Source organism: Leucoraja erinacea, chromosome 3 (assembly GCF_028641065.1).
Source record: "Leucoraja erinacea ecotype New England chromosome 3, Leri_hhj_1, whole genome shotgun sequence".
NCBI classification, from domain to species: Eukaryota; Metazoa; Chordata; class Chondrichthyes; order Rajiformes; family Rajidae; genus Leucoraja; species Leucoraja erinaceus.
This window is the reverse complement of record NC_073379.1, coordinates 40,960,575-40,975,556: the sequence shown is the minus strand read 5'-3', so window position 1 is coordinate 40,975,556 and position 14,982 is coordinate 40,960,575. Positions and strand designations below refer to the sequence as shown.

The 14,982-nt window shown below is 42.4% G+C and overlaps 1 protein-coding gene across 6 annotated transcripts in view; it reads left to right on the top strand.

Moving 5' to 3' along the window:
* The window catches only part of tjp2a (tight junction protein 2a (zona occludens 2)), a 109,132-nt gene that overhangs the window by 54,405 nt on the left and 39,745 nt on the right, over positions 1–14,982 (top strand). For all 6 annotated transcript variants that reach the window (XM_055632500.1, XM_055632502.1, XM_055632497.1 and 3 more), the window contains exons 4-7: positions 425–527; positions 5,749–6,367; positions 11,368–11,471; positions 12,148–12,301. In XM_055632500.1, the coding sequence (XP_055488475.1) occupies positions 425–527; positions 5,749–6,367; positions 11,368–11,471; positions 12,148–12,301 (980 nt within the window). The remainder of the gene's footprint in view (positions 1–424; positions 528–5,748; positions 6,368–11,367; positions 11,472–12,147; positions 12,302–14,982) is intronic.

Genomic DNA, 14,982 nt, shown 5'->3' with positions numbered 1-14,982 from the left:
TCTCCCACAGTGTTGTAATGGAGTGTTGATCTAGATTTTTGTCCTATTTTGAGTATGAATTGAAACCTTCCGTAAAAGAATTTCCCATTGAACCACAGCTAATGCATTTGTTCAATAAGAAGCAAATTATGGTGTTCAGAGTACTGTGTTTACATGTCTGTTGTGCTGCTGCAAGAAATAATTTCATTGTTCCATTTTTGGGGCAAATAACAATAAAACACTGAAGTCTTAAAATAGTCCTAGAGGATAAGTTTGTGTAAATTGCGATCTATCCACTATCCAAGTACAGATAAGTTACAGTTTACATCTCTGAATGATGTTTTTATTATTTTATAGATTAAAAAATAAAGTTGTTGATGTTCTATTTGAATGTATTTCAGCACTGTTTTATAAAACCACATATATCATCTTTTTATTCCTTCAGAGAAAATGACCGGGTTGTCAGTGTTAATGGCTTTCCAATGGAAAATGTGCCTCATTCCTTTGCTGTACAACAATTAAGAAAATGTGGAAAAGTAGCCCAAATAGTAAGTGGTGATATTCCATACTTGCTCTAATTGCTGATTACTTTGCATCATAGGTGGCTGTTGACTTGCAGGTCTAAATTAAATCATTTGTAATGAGACAAAGGGGCTTGACTTTGTCTCATTTCTCAGTGTATAATTATCCGGTCTTTGAAGAAGCCGCATTAAAAGCCCATCATTGTACATGGGAACTATTAAAGTCCAAATAATTAAATAAACTAATAAAAATCTAGTTTTAGTAATGATGGCCTTGAAGCTTCTGGGTTGTTGTAAAAACCCACAAGGTTCATTGCTGTCCTTCATTGATTTCCACAAGTTTTTTTTAATGTTTTTAATGCTTCTGCTCAATATCTTTTCAAAATTTCTCTCTGTTTTAGGTCATTTGCATTATATTGTTGAAAATATACATTTTATGATTAGTATTTCAAACTACGTTAATTGCAGTTTTAATAGCAGCAAAAATATCAATTGTTAGTCAATGGTGGTAATATGCAGTTTAGTATTTAATTTGAGTGCGTGTCAGCATTGTGGGTATGTTTCTTTGTGTTTGGTTGGCCTCAGTGCATATTATTTAAGCACTTAATCCTTTCTGAATAAGTTCCCTCACTGATCCACTGAAGTATTCTGGATAAAAATGGGGATTTTATTTTTTATTAAATCAACCTTCGAGCGGTTATAATGCAATTATCAGCATCAATTTATCATGCGGATTAACCTCCAGTAGCAAGTTTAAATGTAATAAGGTCAAACCAAGCAACATGAGAGGCTTTACTTTGTCTCATTTCTCAGTGTATAATTATCATGTCTTATTTTTGGTCTGCATTCCCTACCCCCCCCCCCCCCCCCCCCCCCCCCCCCCCCCCCAGCCCCTAGTTTTCTCATTATTTTCTATCTTTCCCCGCCATATCTCTGTTGCTACAAGCTTAAGCAGGAGAAAATTGAACGCTGGAAATTCTGAGCACCACAGTAAGACCGTTCTGTCGGAATCTCACCCCCATTTTTCTCATCAAATAATGAACCTTCGAGTTTCAATTGTAAAAGTCTGCCAGGATTAATTGGTTACTAGCTTTACATCCTCCTGTATCCTCCCTACACCTTGCTGAGTATTTTGCAGTGCAGAAGGAGGTCATTCAGCCTCTTGTACACATTCTAGTCTTCTGCCCCATTTCCTTGCAATTGTTTCCCTGTTCACTTTTATAATTTCAAATTGGATTAAGGAAGGTCAGAAACACCTTGCGTAATTCTAAATATTAAATGTCACTGTGATTAATCTGTACCTCAGAGCACCTAGTTTGTGCTCCTTAAATTGAAATGGCACAAGAATAAACATATTTTATCTCTCAATGCAATATTCAATAATCTCATAAGTAACAATGAATAGGATAGCAGGATAAAGTGTTCAAAGAATGAAAGTATAAGGAGAGGGTGCGAATGGGATGTTGATGTTTAGTGTGGGTTTAAGAGCCTGTTTCCTATGATGTTTGACTCCGAGGGACTTAAAATCTAGCTGCTAAAGGTATGACTAGAAATGATGGGGCACTTAAAATGGGGATGATACTAAGAAAAGGAGATCAGTATGGTCTATTCCACAATTCATTCAGATGTGAATAAATGTGTGTAATCTGAATTGACAAAAACAAAACAGGATTTTATGGTTACAATCAAAGTTAATAAACAAACTATGAAGATTTTCTGGACGAATTCAAAATTTCAATTACACCATTTCTTAACATCTTTCCTGATTACTCCTGCTTCTGATCTTAAAACACATCCTGCTTATGAACAGCACCCCTTTCTACCTATTTGTGGCGAGTTCTCCTGCCCACTGGTTATTTTTCGTTTATTTTGAAGTTGATTTGGAGGTTTTTCTTTTACGCCCCACTAAACTTATTTTAGAAACTTCGAACCTTTGCATAACATCTCTTAAAATAAAAAAGCACAAACAATCATTAAATGTATTGTTTACATTCCTTATGCTTAACAGGGTTGAAGTGACTTTGTTACCCATTGTTTTTGTGGGAACATGTGCCAGCAGGAAACATTCCACTCTTCCAGCTTGTTTTGCCATTCAGTATCTACGCTCCCAACTTCCTGGCTCCTAAGCTCTTAATATGCAAACCTAACAATCACTTTCCCCTCCCACTCGCGTCTCTGGTTGGTTTTAATGTTACAGTGCATTCAGAAAGTATACAGACCCCTTCACTTTTTCCACCTTTTGTTGCGTTATGACCAAATTCTAAAATGGATCAAATTCTTTTTTTTTTTAATCATCAATCTACACACAATACCTCATAATAAAATAAAGCAAAAACAGGTGTTTAGAAATTTTGGCAAAGTAATTTTAAAAAAAACAACTTAAATATCACATTTTCATAAGTATTCAGACGCTTTACTCGGTACTTAGTTGAGGCATCTTTGGCAGCGATTACAGCCTCAAGTTTTCTAGGGTTATGATGCAACAGTCTGAGGTCCAGAACGCTCTGGAGCAGATTTTCATCAAGGATCTCTCTGTACTTTGCTCTATTCATCTTTCCCTCGATCCTGACTAGTCTCCCAGTTCCTGCCGCTGAAAAACATCCCCACAGCATGATGCTCCCACCACCATGCTTCACTGTAGGTATGATATTGGCCAGGTGATGAGCAGTGCCTGGTTTCCTCCAGACGTAACGCTTGGCATTCAGGCCACAGAGTTCAATCTTGGTTTCATCTTGTTTCTCATGCCTTTTGGCAAACTCCAAGCGGGCTGTCATGTGCCTTTTACTGAGTAGTGGCTGCTGTCTGGTCACTCTACCATAAAGACCTGATTGGTGGATTGTTGCAGATATAGTTGTCCTTCTGGAAGGTTCTCCCATCTCTACAGAGGAATTCTGGAGCTCTGTCAAAATGACCATCGGGTTGCTTGATCACCTCCCTGACCAAGGCCCTTCTCCCCTGATTGCTCAGTTTGGCTGGGTGGCCAGCTCTATGAAGAGTCCTGGTGGTTCCAAAGTTCTTCCATTTAAGAATGACGGATGTCACTGTGCTCTTCGGGACCTGCAATGCTGCAGAAATTGTTTTATACCCTTCCCCAGATCTGTGTCTCGACACAATCTTGTCTCTGAGGTCTACAGACAATTCATTCATCTTCATGGCTTGGTTTTTGCTCTGACATGCACTGTCAACTGTGGAACCTTGTATAGACAGATGTGTGCCTTTCCAAATCATGTCCAATCAATTTAATTTACCACTGGTGGACTCCAATCAAGTTGTAGAAACAACTCGAGGATAATCAATGGAAACAGGATGAACCTAAGCTCAATTTTGAGTGTCATAGCAAATGGTCTGAATACTTATGTAAAAATTATATTTCTGTTATTTCTTTTAAATTACTTTGCAAACATTTCTAAACACCTGTTTTTGCTTCTTCATTCTGGGGTATTGTGTGTAGATTGATGATTTAAAAAAAAAAATTAATCCATTTTAAAGTAAGGCTGTAACGTAACAAAATGTGGAAAAATGTCTGAATACTTTCTGAATGCACTGTATGTTTGGCCTCTTGTGATGAAGGCTCCTCTTCTGCTAACACGTGATGAGCTGTAGGTAGGTTCAACATAATTGAGGTAGCAGCGCACGTTCCTTGCATGACAAATTCATCGTTTGGCTTGAGCTGTTGATATGTTGATGCTTATTGCAAAATTCATTTTTCTGAATGTTCTTTTAGTTTTTTCGTTGTCATATTCTTTCAATTTTAATGGTGCCGTAAGTTGAGCATTTGTTACCAATTCCTACTTGGACTGCCCTTCTGAATTAAAGATGATTTGATTTCTCATCAGGTCTGAGGAGCTGCACTGTATGTGTGTGATTGCTTTTAACTTGGGGTGACTCTTGCATGCAAACTACCACTGTATTTGACGAAGCGAGGTTTTGACTCGATTGCAAGGAGTTCAAGGCATTTGGGGGCAAGGCGCACAAAAATGCGCTTTAGTATTTAGAAACATGGAAACATAGAAAATAGGTGCAGGAGTAGGCCATTCGACACTTCGAGCCAGCACCGCCGTTCAATATGATCATATCTGATATCCAAAATCGGTACCCCGTTCCTGCTTTTTCCCCCATATGTCTTGATTCCATTAGCCCTAAGAGCTAAATCTAACTCTCTCTTGAATATATCATTTGTTTATTTTTGTCATGTGTACCGAGATATAGTGGAAATTTAGCATACTATCCAGTCAAGTCATATTGTAAGAGTATAATCATCCTATACAAGTGCAATAAGTAGTGCAAAGAGAAAAATACCAGGCTGCAGAATATAATGTTACAGCATTAGAGCGTTACAGCTACAGAGAAAGAGCAGATTTTTTTTAGTACAAGATCTGTGATGAGGCTATTTGGGAAATCAGGACAACACCCTTGGCTTGTAACAAGAGGTCATAACAACGGGGAAAAAGCTGTTCCAGAATCCCTGACGACACGTACTGGCATGCTTATGTTCCTTGGCTTGTATATCTCTCACCCCTCCACCCTGGACCACCCCTCTATCCCCTTCTCTCATTCTCTTACAAACATGAGAATTAGAAAGAGGAGTTGGATAATTTCAGCCTTTGATCCTTCTCCACCATTTAATACGAATGGTAATTTGATTGTAATCTCAACGCGGCATTCCTGGCTGCCCACAGTAATTGTTCACCCATTTGTTCCCTACCTCTTCCTTGAGGATATTCAAAGACTTTGGAACATTCTTCCTCACAGAACAGTGAGGAAGTCAACCTGTAAGTGTGTGACAAATGTCCTTCCCCATGCTGCATCCATTTGTCTCCCCATCCTTTTGGCCTTGCTTCCCCTCAGTTCTGCTTTACTTTCCTCTTTTTTTTTCTCTGCTTCCTCACCTGTTTCTCAAGCATCCTTCTCCTCCTTCCCCTCCTCACTTTCTGGGGCATTTCGGAGGCAAACCTATCTGTGAACAAGGAAGGAAGGAAAGTTGATTTTCCTTGCAATGACCTAAATTGCTCAAGTGAACTATTATTCCAAATTGACTTGATTCATGATTTCCATTCATCAGCTGCTTTGGTGGAATTTAAACTCTTGTCTGTGAACTATTGATCTGAGTCCTTGCATCACGTTTATGAGTATAATGACTAATCCGTTACATTATCTGATACTTGAACTGTTAGTTATGCAGTTGTGGTGATGCAGTTTTGATGACCGACTCGAGCGGTGATAACTTTGCTGTTTCTTGTTCTAACAGACGGTGAAAAGAGGTCGGAGGGTCCCGGCTCGACAGCCTGTGCTCGAACCTGACACTCGGTTCTATGAGGCTGATGACTACGATCGCAGAAGTGATCACAGTGTTCACAGTGACAGGAGCGAGGGCGCACCCAAAGCGTACAGCTACGGCCATGACTATAGCCCCGACAGAAACTACAGCCGGGAGAGAGAGCGCAGCAGGAGCAATGAGAGAAGCCAGAACAGAGAGCGCAGTCACAGCAGGGGGAGGATAGTCGACGATGACAGAGGTCATGAGAGAAACTACAGGCGTGATGACCACGGGCGTGCAAGGATGTACGATGAAGACCCGGCACACGAGAGGGCGTACGAACAAGGCGATCGAATGCGGGGCAGGGTGCCCGAAGAGGACTGGGGTTACGATGATGACTACGAGCAAGGAGATAGAGGTCGCAGACGGATATACAATGAGGATCGCAGTCGTGATAAAGGCCACGAGTATTCCAGAGAACCAGCAAGAGCCCAAAGCCGTGATCGACTCAAATCCAGAAGCCCATCACCAGAGTACTCCTCTTATTCTAATGACCGTGGGCTCCCAAAGCCCTACAAAGTTATGCTGGTCAAGAGCAAGCCAAAAGAAGGTGAGTACAAATGCACACAATTGGTATTTCTGACATCACTAATTATGTCTATCTAAAAATGGTAGGGGGAGGGGATGGTGGAGTTGAGGGAGAAAAGTTGTTAAGGAATGGAAGGTTGTTGAAAGGCTGTGCTCTGCCGCTGGTTAATTGAATGCAGGTATAACGTGCATGAGATTTGGAATAAAACGGTTGGAGCGCAAAGTCAATATTTTGAATCGGTTCAAAATTTCAACAGCTGAGTTTGGTGGATTTTTGAAGGTGGATAATGGTTGTGGGATTCAATTGGACAGATCTAATTTGAGCTGAAAATTCTACTCCTTTTAAAATACAACTGGGAGATTTTAAAGCTATCATTTGATTCATTATTAACAAAGTACTATTTAGAAATGATTAAGAAGGAACTGCAGATGCTCACATGCTATTTTTCACACAGGGTGGTGAATCTCTGGAATTCTCTGCCACAGAAGGTAGTTGAGGCCAGTTCATTGGCTATATTTAAGAGGGAGTTAGATGTGGCCCTTGTGGCTAAAGGGATCAGGGGGAATGGAGAGAAGGCAGGTACAGGAAACTGAGTTGGATGATCAGCCATGATCATATTGAATGGCGGTGCAGGCTCGACGGGCCGAATGGCCTACTCCTGCACCTATTTTCTATGTTTCTATGCTGGTTTAAACTGAAGATAGACATAAAAAGCTTGAGTCAGCGGGACAGGCATCATCTCTAGATAGGAATGGGGGTAACGTTTCGCGTTAAGACTCTTCTTGGTCTTCCATTTAGAAATGAGCCTTCCAGTTAACTTAAACAGTGATTTGCATGATGTCGTCAGTGCAATTTAAGAATCTGATTAGTATAGTCACTCAAGGCGTTCCCCAAGGCTCCGCACTCGGCCCCCTCCTCTTCAGCATCTACATCCTCCCCCTTGGTCAGATACTCCGCCACTTCAACCTGGACTTCCACTGTTATGCTGATGACACCCAGATCTACCTCGGCACCAAATCCCCCCCACAACCCCCCTCTCCCATATCAACACCTGTTTATCAGCTATAAAAACCTGGATGCAACATAACTTCCTCAAACTCAACAGCGATAAGACAGAATTCCTCCTCGTAGGCTCCAAAGCCACACTCAGCAAAATCAATAACCCCACTCTCACCATCGACGGCACCACTGTCTCCCCATCTCCCCAGGCCCGCAACCTTGGCGTGATCTTTGATTCCACCCTCTCCCTTGAGCCTCACATCTACCATGTCATTAAAACCTCCTTCTTTCATCTCCGCAACATCGCCAAACTCAGAACCTCTCTCACACCTCCCGCTGCTGAAAGACTCATCCATGCCTTCATCTCCTCCCGACTGGACTATTGCAACTCACTTCTCCTTGGCATCAGCTCCACCTACATCAACCGACTCCCACTGGTCCAGAACGCAGCCGCCCGACTCATCACCCACACCAAATCCTGGCATCACATCACTCCAGTCCTCAAACAACTTCACTGGCTTCCCATCTCCCACCGGATCACCTACAAAATCCTTATCCTCGCCTACAAAGCCCTCCACCATCTGGCCCCCCCATATCTCACTGACCTCCTCTCTTCCTACCAACCCTCACGGTCCCTCAGATCAGCATCAGCTGGTCTCCTCTCCATCCACAAGTCCAACCTCTGCAGTTTTGGGGACAGAGCCTTCTCCAGGGCAGCTCCCAGGCTCTGGAACTCCCTCCCCCAACTGATCTGCAATTCCGTGTCCCTCACCATCTTCCAGTCCCGCCTCAAGACCCATCTCTTCACCTCTGCCTATCCTTAGCCCCACGTCCCCCTCCCCTTTCATCTGTGCATTAATTGCCTCATATTGTGTTTTGAATTGAATTCTGTCTTTACTTTGTGTACTAGTCATGTCTCTACTATTTATTTCATTCCCCTTACATGTTTTTCCTCTACTTGCTAAATTTTTGTAAGGTGTCCTTGAGACTCTTGAAAGGCGCCCATATATAAAATTTATTATTATTATTATATTGTCATATACACTGGGGTGCAATGAAATTCCTAATTAATATGAAGCTCGGAGTAAATAGAATACATGCTAATGATACAAGAGTAGATACAGTGAATGCAAAACATTAAAGTGCAATAATGGACGACAGAAGTGCAAAGGAGATAATAAGCAGGGTCCTGAGTATAGTATTACAGCTGCAGAGAAAGCGGTAAATTGGAAGATTGGCAATCTATCCGTGGCACATGAGGTCTGCTCAAGAGTCTGATAACAGCAGAAAAGAAGCTGTTCTGAACCTGGTGGTACATTTTTTCAAGCTTTGATATCTTCTGCCCAACAACAGGGGAGAAGAGAGAATGACTGGGGTGAGTCGTGATTATATTAGCTGCTTACCCTGGGCAGAGGGAAGTATAGAAGGAGTTGATGGGTAGGGACTGTGTAATAGGTTGGGCAACTATATCCCCAACTCTGCAATTTCTTGCTGGACATGCAGATGCTGGAAAAAAGGTAGACAAAAATGCTGGAGAAACTCAGGGAGTGAGGCAGCATCTATGGAGCGAAGGAAATAGGCAATGTTTTGGGTCGAAAGCCTTCTTCAGACCCTGCAATTTCTTGTGATCTAGGGCAGAGCTGTTCCCAAACCAGGCCGTGGTTTGCAAATATACTTTCTATGGTGCATCTGAAGAAATTTGTACGTCGTTGGAAAGATGCTGAACCACTTTAATCTCTTGAGAAAGTAAAAGTTATTGATGTGCTTTTCTTGGCCATGGCTTCAATTTGGTTGTTTCAGGACAAATTGTTGATGACCATTGACGCAGATTGGAGCATGAACTTCACATTGTCTCCTGAAGTCGACAACTAGTTCCTTCATATTGCTGACATTAAGCTTTTTATCTCCTTCCTGTACTCTGTCTCACCATTGTTCAAGATCTGGCCACACTACAATGTTTTTTTCCACAAGTCTGTGAATGGAATTCAAGCAGAATTTGGCACGGGGTGTGTCGGGCATGGAGTTATGGACTGACAACACATTCTTGCAGGGCACCAGTTTTATTGTGGAATTATTGTGGAGGATGATTTGTTGGCAATCATCACTGATTGTGGTATATGCTCCAGAAAGTCAATGATCCAATGACGGGAGGAGGGTGTTGCCTTCCAGGTCCAGGTGTTAGGAGATGAGTCAATAACTAGGAGCTGGATGAGGTGTTCTTGTGGATGAGTGCAGCGTTGGAGAAGGGTGCGTAGGCCATTTCTTGTCATCTAGATGCAGTGGAGGCTGCAGGCCTGGGAGGCGATGAGTGCAGCGCTGATGGGAGAATGACAATAGGCCATGGACCTTTGGTACAATAGTAGGCAAACTGTCAGTGGAGGCTGCACGAAATGCATTTGGCTGGGAGCGGCTGATAATGTAAATAAGTCCGGGGGGGGGGGGGGGGGGGGGGGGGGTGGGTGGTGGTGATTGTCACCAGTACTTCGCCAGAAGCACTTGATCGGACAGTGACCTGTATCCCGGATGGTAGGAGCAGTCTGGACAATAGTCATTGAAGGCTGCTAGCGCTAGCTTTTCTCAATTGGTACGAAGAACCGGTATGTCAGTGGGTCACCGGTTCTGCTTAAAGCAATGATCAATGATACTTTATTGTCACATGTACTTGGTTACAGTGAAATTCTTTGTTTTTGCATACAATCTGGCAAAATCAAACAGCAGTCCACCTATGCATTACACAGAGTCGCCACATTTCTGGTGCCGACAATGTTTCAATAGTACAGTCTTATCTTCTCACAGTGGCGCACATGATCACATGCCACTGGCTGGGCCCCTCTTCATTCCCGGCCCCCGCCTGATACCTCTTCATTCCTGGCACCCATCCCGGCCTGATTCCTCTTCATTCCCGGCGGCCCTCGGCCAGGTCATGGGGGGGGATGGCTGAGTGAAGTAGAGAGAGGTTAAAGATATCTGTGCATTCTCCTACCAGCTGGGCACTGCAGGTCCTGAGGACATAGCCGAAGTCTACGTCTAAGCCAGTTACTTTCCATGGGTTCACCCTCAGAAATATCGACCTGGCATCTGCTGCAGTAATCGTGGGCACAGATGCACTTGAAGCTGTCAAGGTGAATGACTGAAGATCCGCCGCCTTCTGTTCAAAATGAGCAGACATTGCATTGGGATGGAGGCTTTGTTGTTAGCGATACTGCCCGACCTTGTAGCTCGTTTTAGCATGTTAGCCATGCCAGATCAGCGGGTGTCTGTGTGGTCATACTAGGACTCCAGCTTGGTTGGGAATTCCCTCCGCATTCTTGATGGCTTTGCAATGGTTTTAAATAGATTTATTGCACCACTTGCGATCGTTTGATTTGTTCGCTGCAGACTTGGACATCACCTGGGAATGGACCTTGTAGCTTTACGGTTAGGGACGGCTTGTGTTGCCGTTTCTCGCATGCATTCCTCCACACACTTACGGATGAAGTCTGTGACTGCATCGGCATACTCCCCAAGGGTGGGCACAGAGTCCTGAATGTGGACCAATCTGCCGACCAGTTGCAATGAATCATCTACTTCCTCAGACCAGCACTGGATGATCTTCTGTTCTGGGTCCTCCTTTGTGCTCCTCTTGTTGGCATGGAATAGAAGCAGAACCTGCTGATCAAACTTCCTAAAGTTGAGATTGGCCGGGTTGAAGTCCTTGACATGGCCTCAAGAATCTGCAAAGCACTGAGGGAGAAGATGATGCATTGCGTTGGGGAAATCCTAAAGCGGATGAATGCCCTGCACAGTTGTTAATTTAAGAAACACCGTAAAGTGTTTGCCTGTGTGGGACAGGCAGTTAGTTGGGGGAACAGGAGCAAGGTTAATTATGATGAACGTTCTTCTGCCAGTGTTGAGGAGTGATCTTCAATGTCTGCATTAATCTCCAAAAGAACCAGAGCCCCAATTAGGCACGGCAAGATTAAAGTGAATTTGAGTTACCATGCATCTAGCCATTTAAAGTAATCACATATTTTATCCATTAGAATATGGCCTTCGATTGGGCAGTCAAATCTTCATCAAGGAGATGACGGGAATTGGATTGGCTGCCAAGGATGGAAACTTGCACGAAGGGGATATTGTCCTCAAAGTAAGTTATTATTTCTTTATTAATAGTTCTAAAGATGATCAAGGTTTGGTTAGCACAAGAATATTACTTGAGGATTTTATAGAATTACACAGCACAATTACACAGGCCTTTTGGTACCTACCACTTGCCGATTTCTGAGTTGCGCTGTTTCCTATTCTTGTCCCTTGCTCGTCTGGTTTTGTTTTTTTTTGTCTCGGTGTAACCCCAAAGTGCATTGGGTGGAAGACACTATGCTCTCCAGGTATCTCTGATCAGGAGGAAAGCAAAATTGGATGAGTGATGTAAATTTTAAATTTGGTGTATTCAAAATCTCAGGAACTCACTCTGCAGGAATGAGATGCACAGGTCTGGGAGGTAGATTATATCTATAATTAACACATTGTTAAATTTGTGCTTCTAACTTTCTCTGTGAATTTAACATGCAAATCCAACAAATTGTTTAAAAAATACCAGGTAGCCTGAGAGCCCGATACTGTGCAAACGGTGGAGCAGTGTACATTGAACAGCACCTAGTGGCCGATAGTATTTCTCAAACCTTGAACTTGCTGGATAATTTGGACAATTAGTAATTGCATGTAATGTTTGTGTTTCAGGAGCATTTGGTTCTTTGTCATCAAATTTATCAGGAAATTATAACTTTGACTTAATTCACTGACTATTGTTTCTACCTGAACAGATCAATGGGACCGTCACTGAGAACATGTCTCTGGCTGATGCCCGAAAATTGATTGAACGATCCCGTGGGAAACTGCAGCTTGTTGTGCAAAGAGATTTGAAGCAAACATTGATCAGCATTCCACCCATGGATGATAGCGAGTCTGATTCAGAAGGTGAGACAAAGATATATGTGATCGCAATTCCAACTAATATTAAGAAGACAACCCATGAAACTGCAGATGTTGGAATCTTGAGCAAAACACATTCCTAGAGGAACTCCCGATCTGGGTCCCAACTCAAAACATTATCTATCTATCCATCCCCTTCTCAGATGTTGCCTGACTGCCGAGTTCCTCCAGCACTTTTTGTACAACTAATATTAGTCCCTTTTCTGTTAATTTACATTAATTCATTTTGATTTAGAAGTTTCTTCTTCAGTGAAAATATGTCCAGGACCTTGACTCCTTTTGACTCTGCACCTCCTCCACTTACAACCTTTCAACATCTCTGTCAACACGGCTGTTTTACTGTTCTTTGCTTTAGAAATAATTTGTAACTTTTACATATGCGCGCACACACACTTGTTTTTAAAAAGTGACATTAATATTTCTTCCATTTACTGTCATAACTGGATATTGTGCAAATTTTTATTTTGAATGAATAAACCCCACATGCCTATGATCTTCACAACCTTTTTCCATGATATCTTTATTTTTTTTATCTTTGTTTCTCACCTGACTGCCTTTGGGAGGAATAGGAAAATGTCTTCACATCTCTGCATTTTCTTCGCCCTTTCTCTTTTGATCTTAATCCATTGTTATTTTGATTTGCTTCTTTAAATGGATTTGCATGGTCACTCTTTCAATATTTTGCTGCATCCGTTTCCCCTCTTAATCCCCCTAAAAATTGTGATTGTATTTTTGGGACGGGATCAACAGGCACAGGGAATGCCATTATTTGCATGTCCCTACTTTTATTCATTTGTAGTTGCATGTTTCTCCTCTGAAGTGAAACATGATTTGGGCACTGGTTAGAGGAAGTGAACTATAAATACCTCTGCATTATTTTTGGTGCTACATTCCTTTTTACTATATTTTGGATTTAACAATGTTCACAATTGATGTAGGGGAAAGAGTTGTTTAAAGTCACTGGCTTTATTTTATGCCTGTATTTGATAAATTGTAGGATATCTGGTACTTCCAGCAAAATCAGTTCATATGCAAACTATGGTCAATAAGAACATTGAACATTCAACATTCAAATAGTTTATTTAGTATTTGCTTGACCTTTATCATTGGTGAGTCTCTTCAAAAAAAAAAAACTACTGGAGCTTCTTTCAAAGTGAAAATATCTTCCCTTTTCTGAGTATAGTCCAGGCCATGCTTTATCGGAAGGGTGCCATTTAACTGGAAAGAGTGCAAAAATGATTTATTATGATGATGATGAGCAAAAAAAACAAACTGCTGGAGGAACATGGTGGGTCAGGCAGCATCTGTGGAGGGAATGGACAGATGTTTGGGTCAGGGCCCTTCTTCAGACATTGAGTAGGGTGGAGGAAGCTGAAGGTGGGGTAGCACAAACCCTGGCAGGTTACAGGTGGGTACGTGAGGGAGGGGTTTGATTGACAAATGAGTGGAATAAGTGACAAAAGCTACAGGTGAGAAGCAGACAAAAGGATCTCTGATAAGAAGAGGGTTATAAAATCCGGGGAGGCAAAGATGAGTAGAATAGCCACAGTCTTTTCCCCGGGGTTGAGGAAGCTAAAAATAGAGTGCATAGGTTTGATGTCAGAGGGGGGGAATTTAAAACACATCTTGGGGCAGATTTTGTACACGGAAGGCAGTGCATATAAGGAATGGCTGCCAGCGCAAATGGTACAGCTGGGTGCAATTACAACATATAAAAGACACCTGGACAGGTAACTAGTTTACAGCACGGAAACGGGTCTGTTGGCCCACCAAATATGCGCCGGCCAGTGATCCCCACACACGGGCACAATCCTACAGACACGGACACACGGACAATTCACAGTTATGCCAAGCCAATTAACCTACACACCTGCACGTCTTTGAGTGTGGGACGAAACTGGAGATCTCGGAAAAATCTCATGCAGGTCACGGGGAGAATGTACAAGCTTCCTACAGACAGCACTCGGAGTCAGGATCAAACCCGGGTCTCTGACACTGTAAGGCAGCAACTCTACTGCTGTACCACCCATGGGTTGGAAAGATATGGGATTAGCTCAGTTAGGCACATGGAACTAACTCAGTTAGGCAACTTGGTTGGCACACATGTGTTGGGCCGAAGGGCCTATTTCTGCTGTGTTAACAATATGACTGAGAATTTTGTGGGTTTTTTTTAGATTTCTATTGCCATTTAATGAAAATTGAACAGAATTCCTAGCTAAATAAGAAATGCCATTGGCAAAATCCTATTCTGTTGACATTTATGTTCTGCTGCAGCCTCCCGTGACATCTCCCCTTTATCTTAGCGCATCTTTCTATTCCTTTTTCCCTGTTTAATCCACTTCTACTATTTGTCCTGGCTAATCCCTGTACTTTATAAAAAAAAAAAAAAAAATCTCCTCCAGGTTGTGAATGTTGCCGGTAAGACCGGAATTAAATGGTTTGTCCCTGGTTCCCTTCGAACGTGAGCTGCTGCTTTGTGCCATTGCAGTCTTGTACAACTGAAGGTGGTCCCAATGTGCTGTTATGTTTCAGTTCTTCAGTTCTGAGGTTAATGCATGGTGGTCCATCCAGCCTTATTTCTTCTGGCAGAATGACTTCGGAGAATGAAGAGACTAGTTGTTCTTTGAGAGAGCTGGGATCACACATATTGCTGGTTTAACGATCGC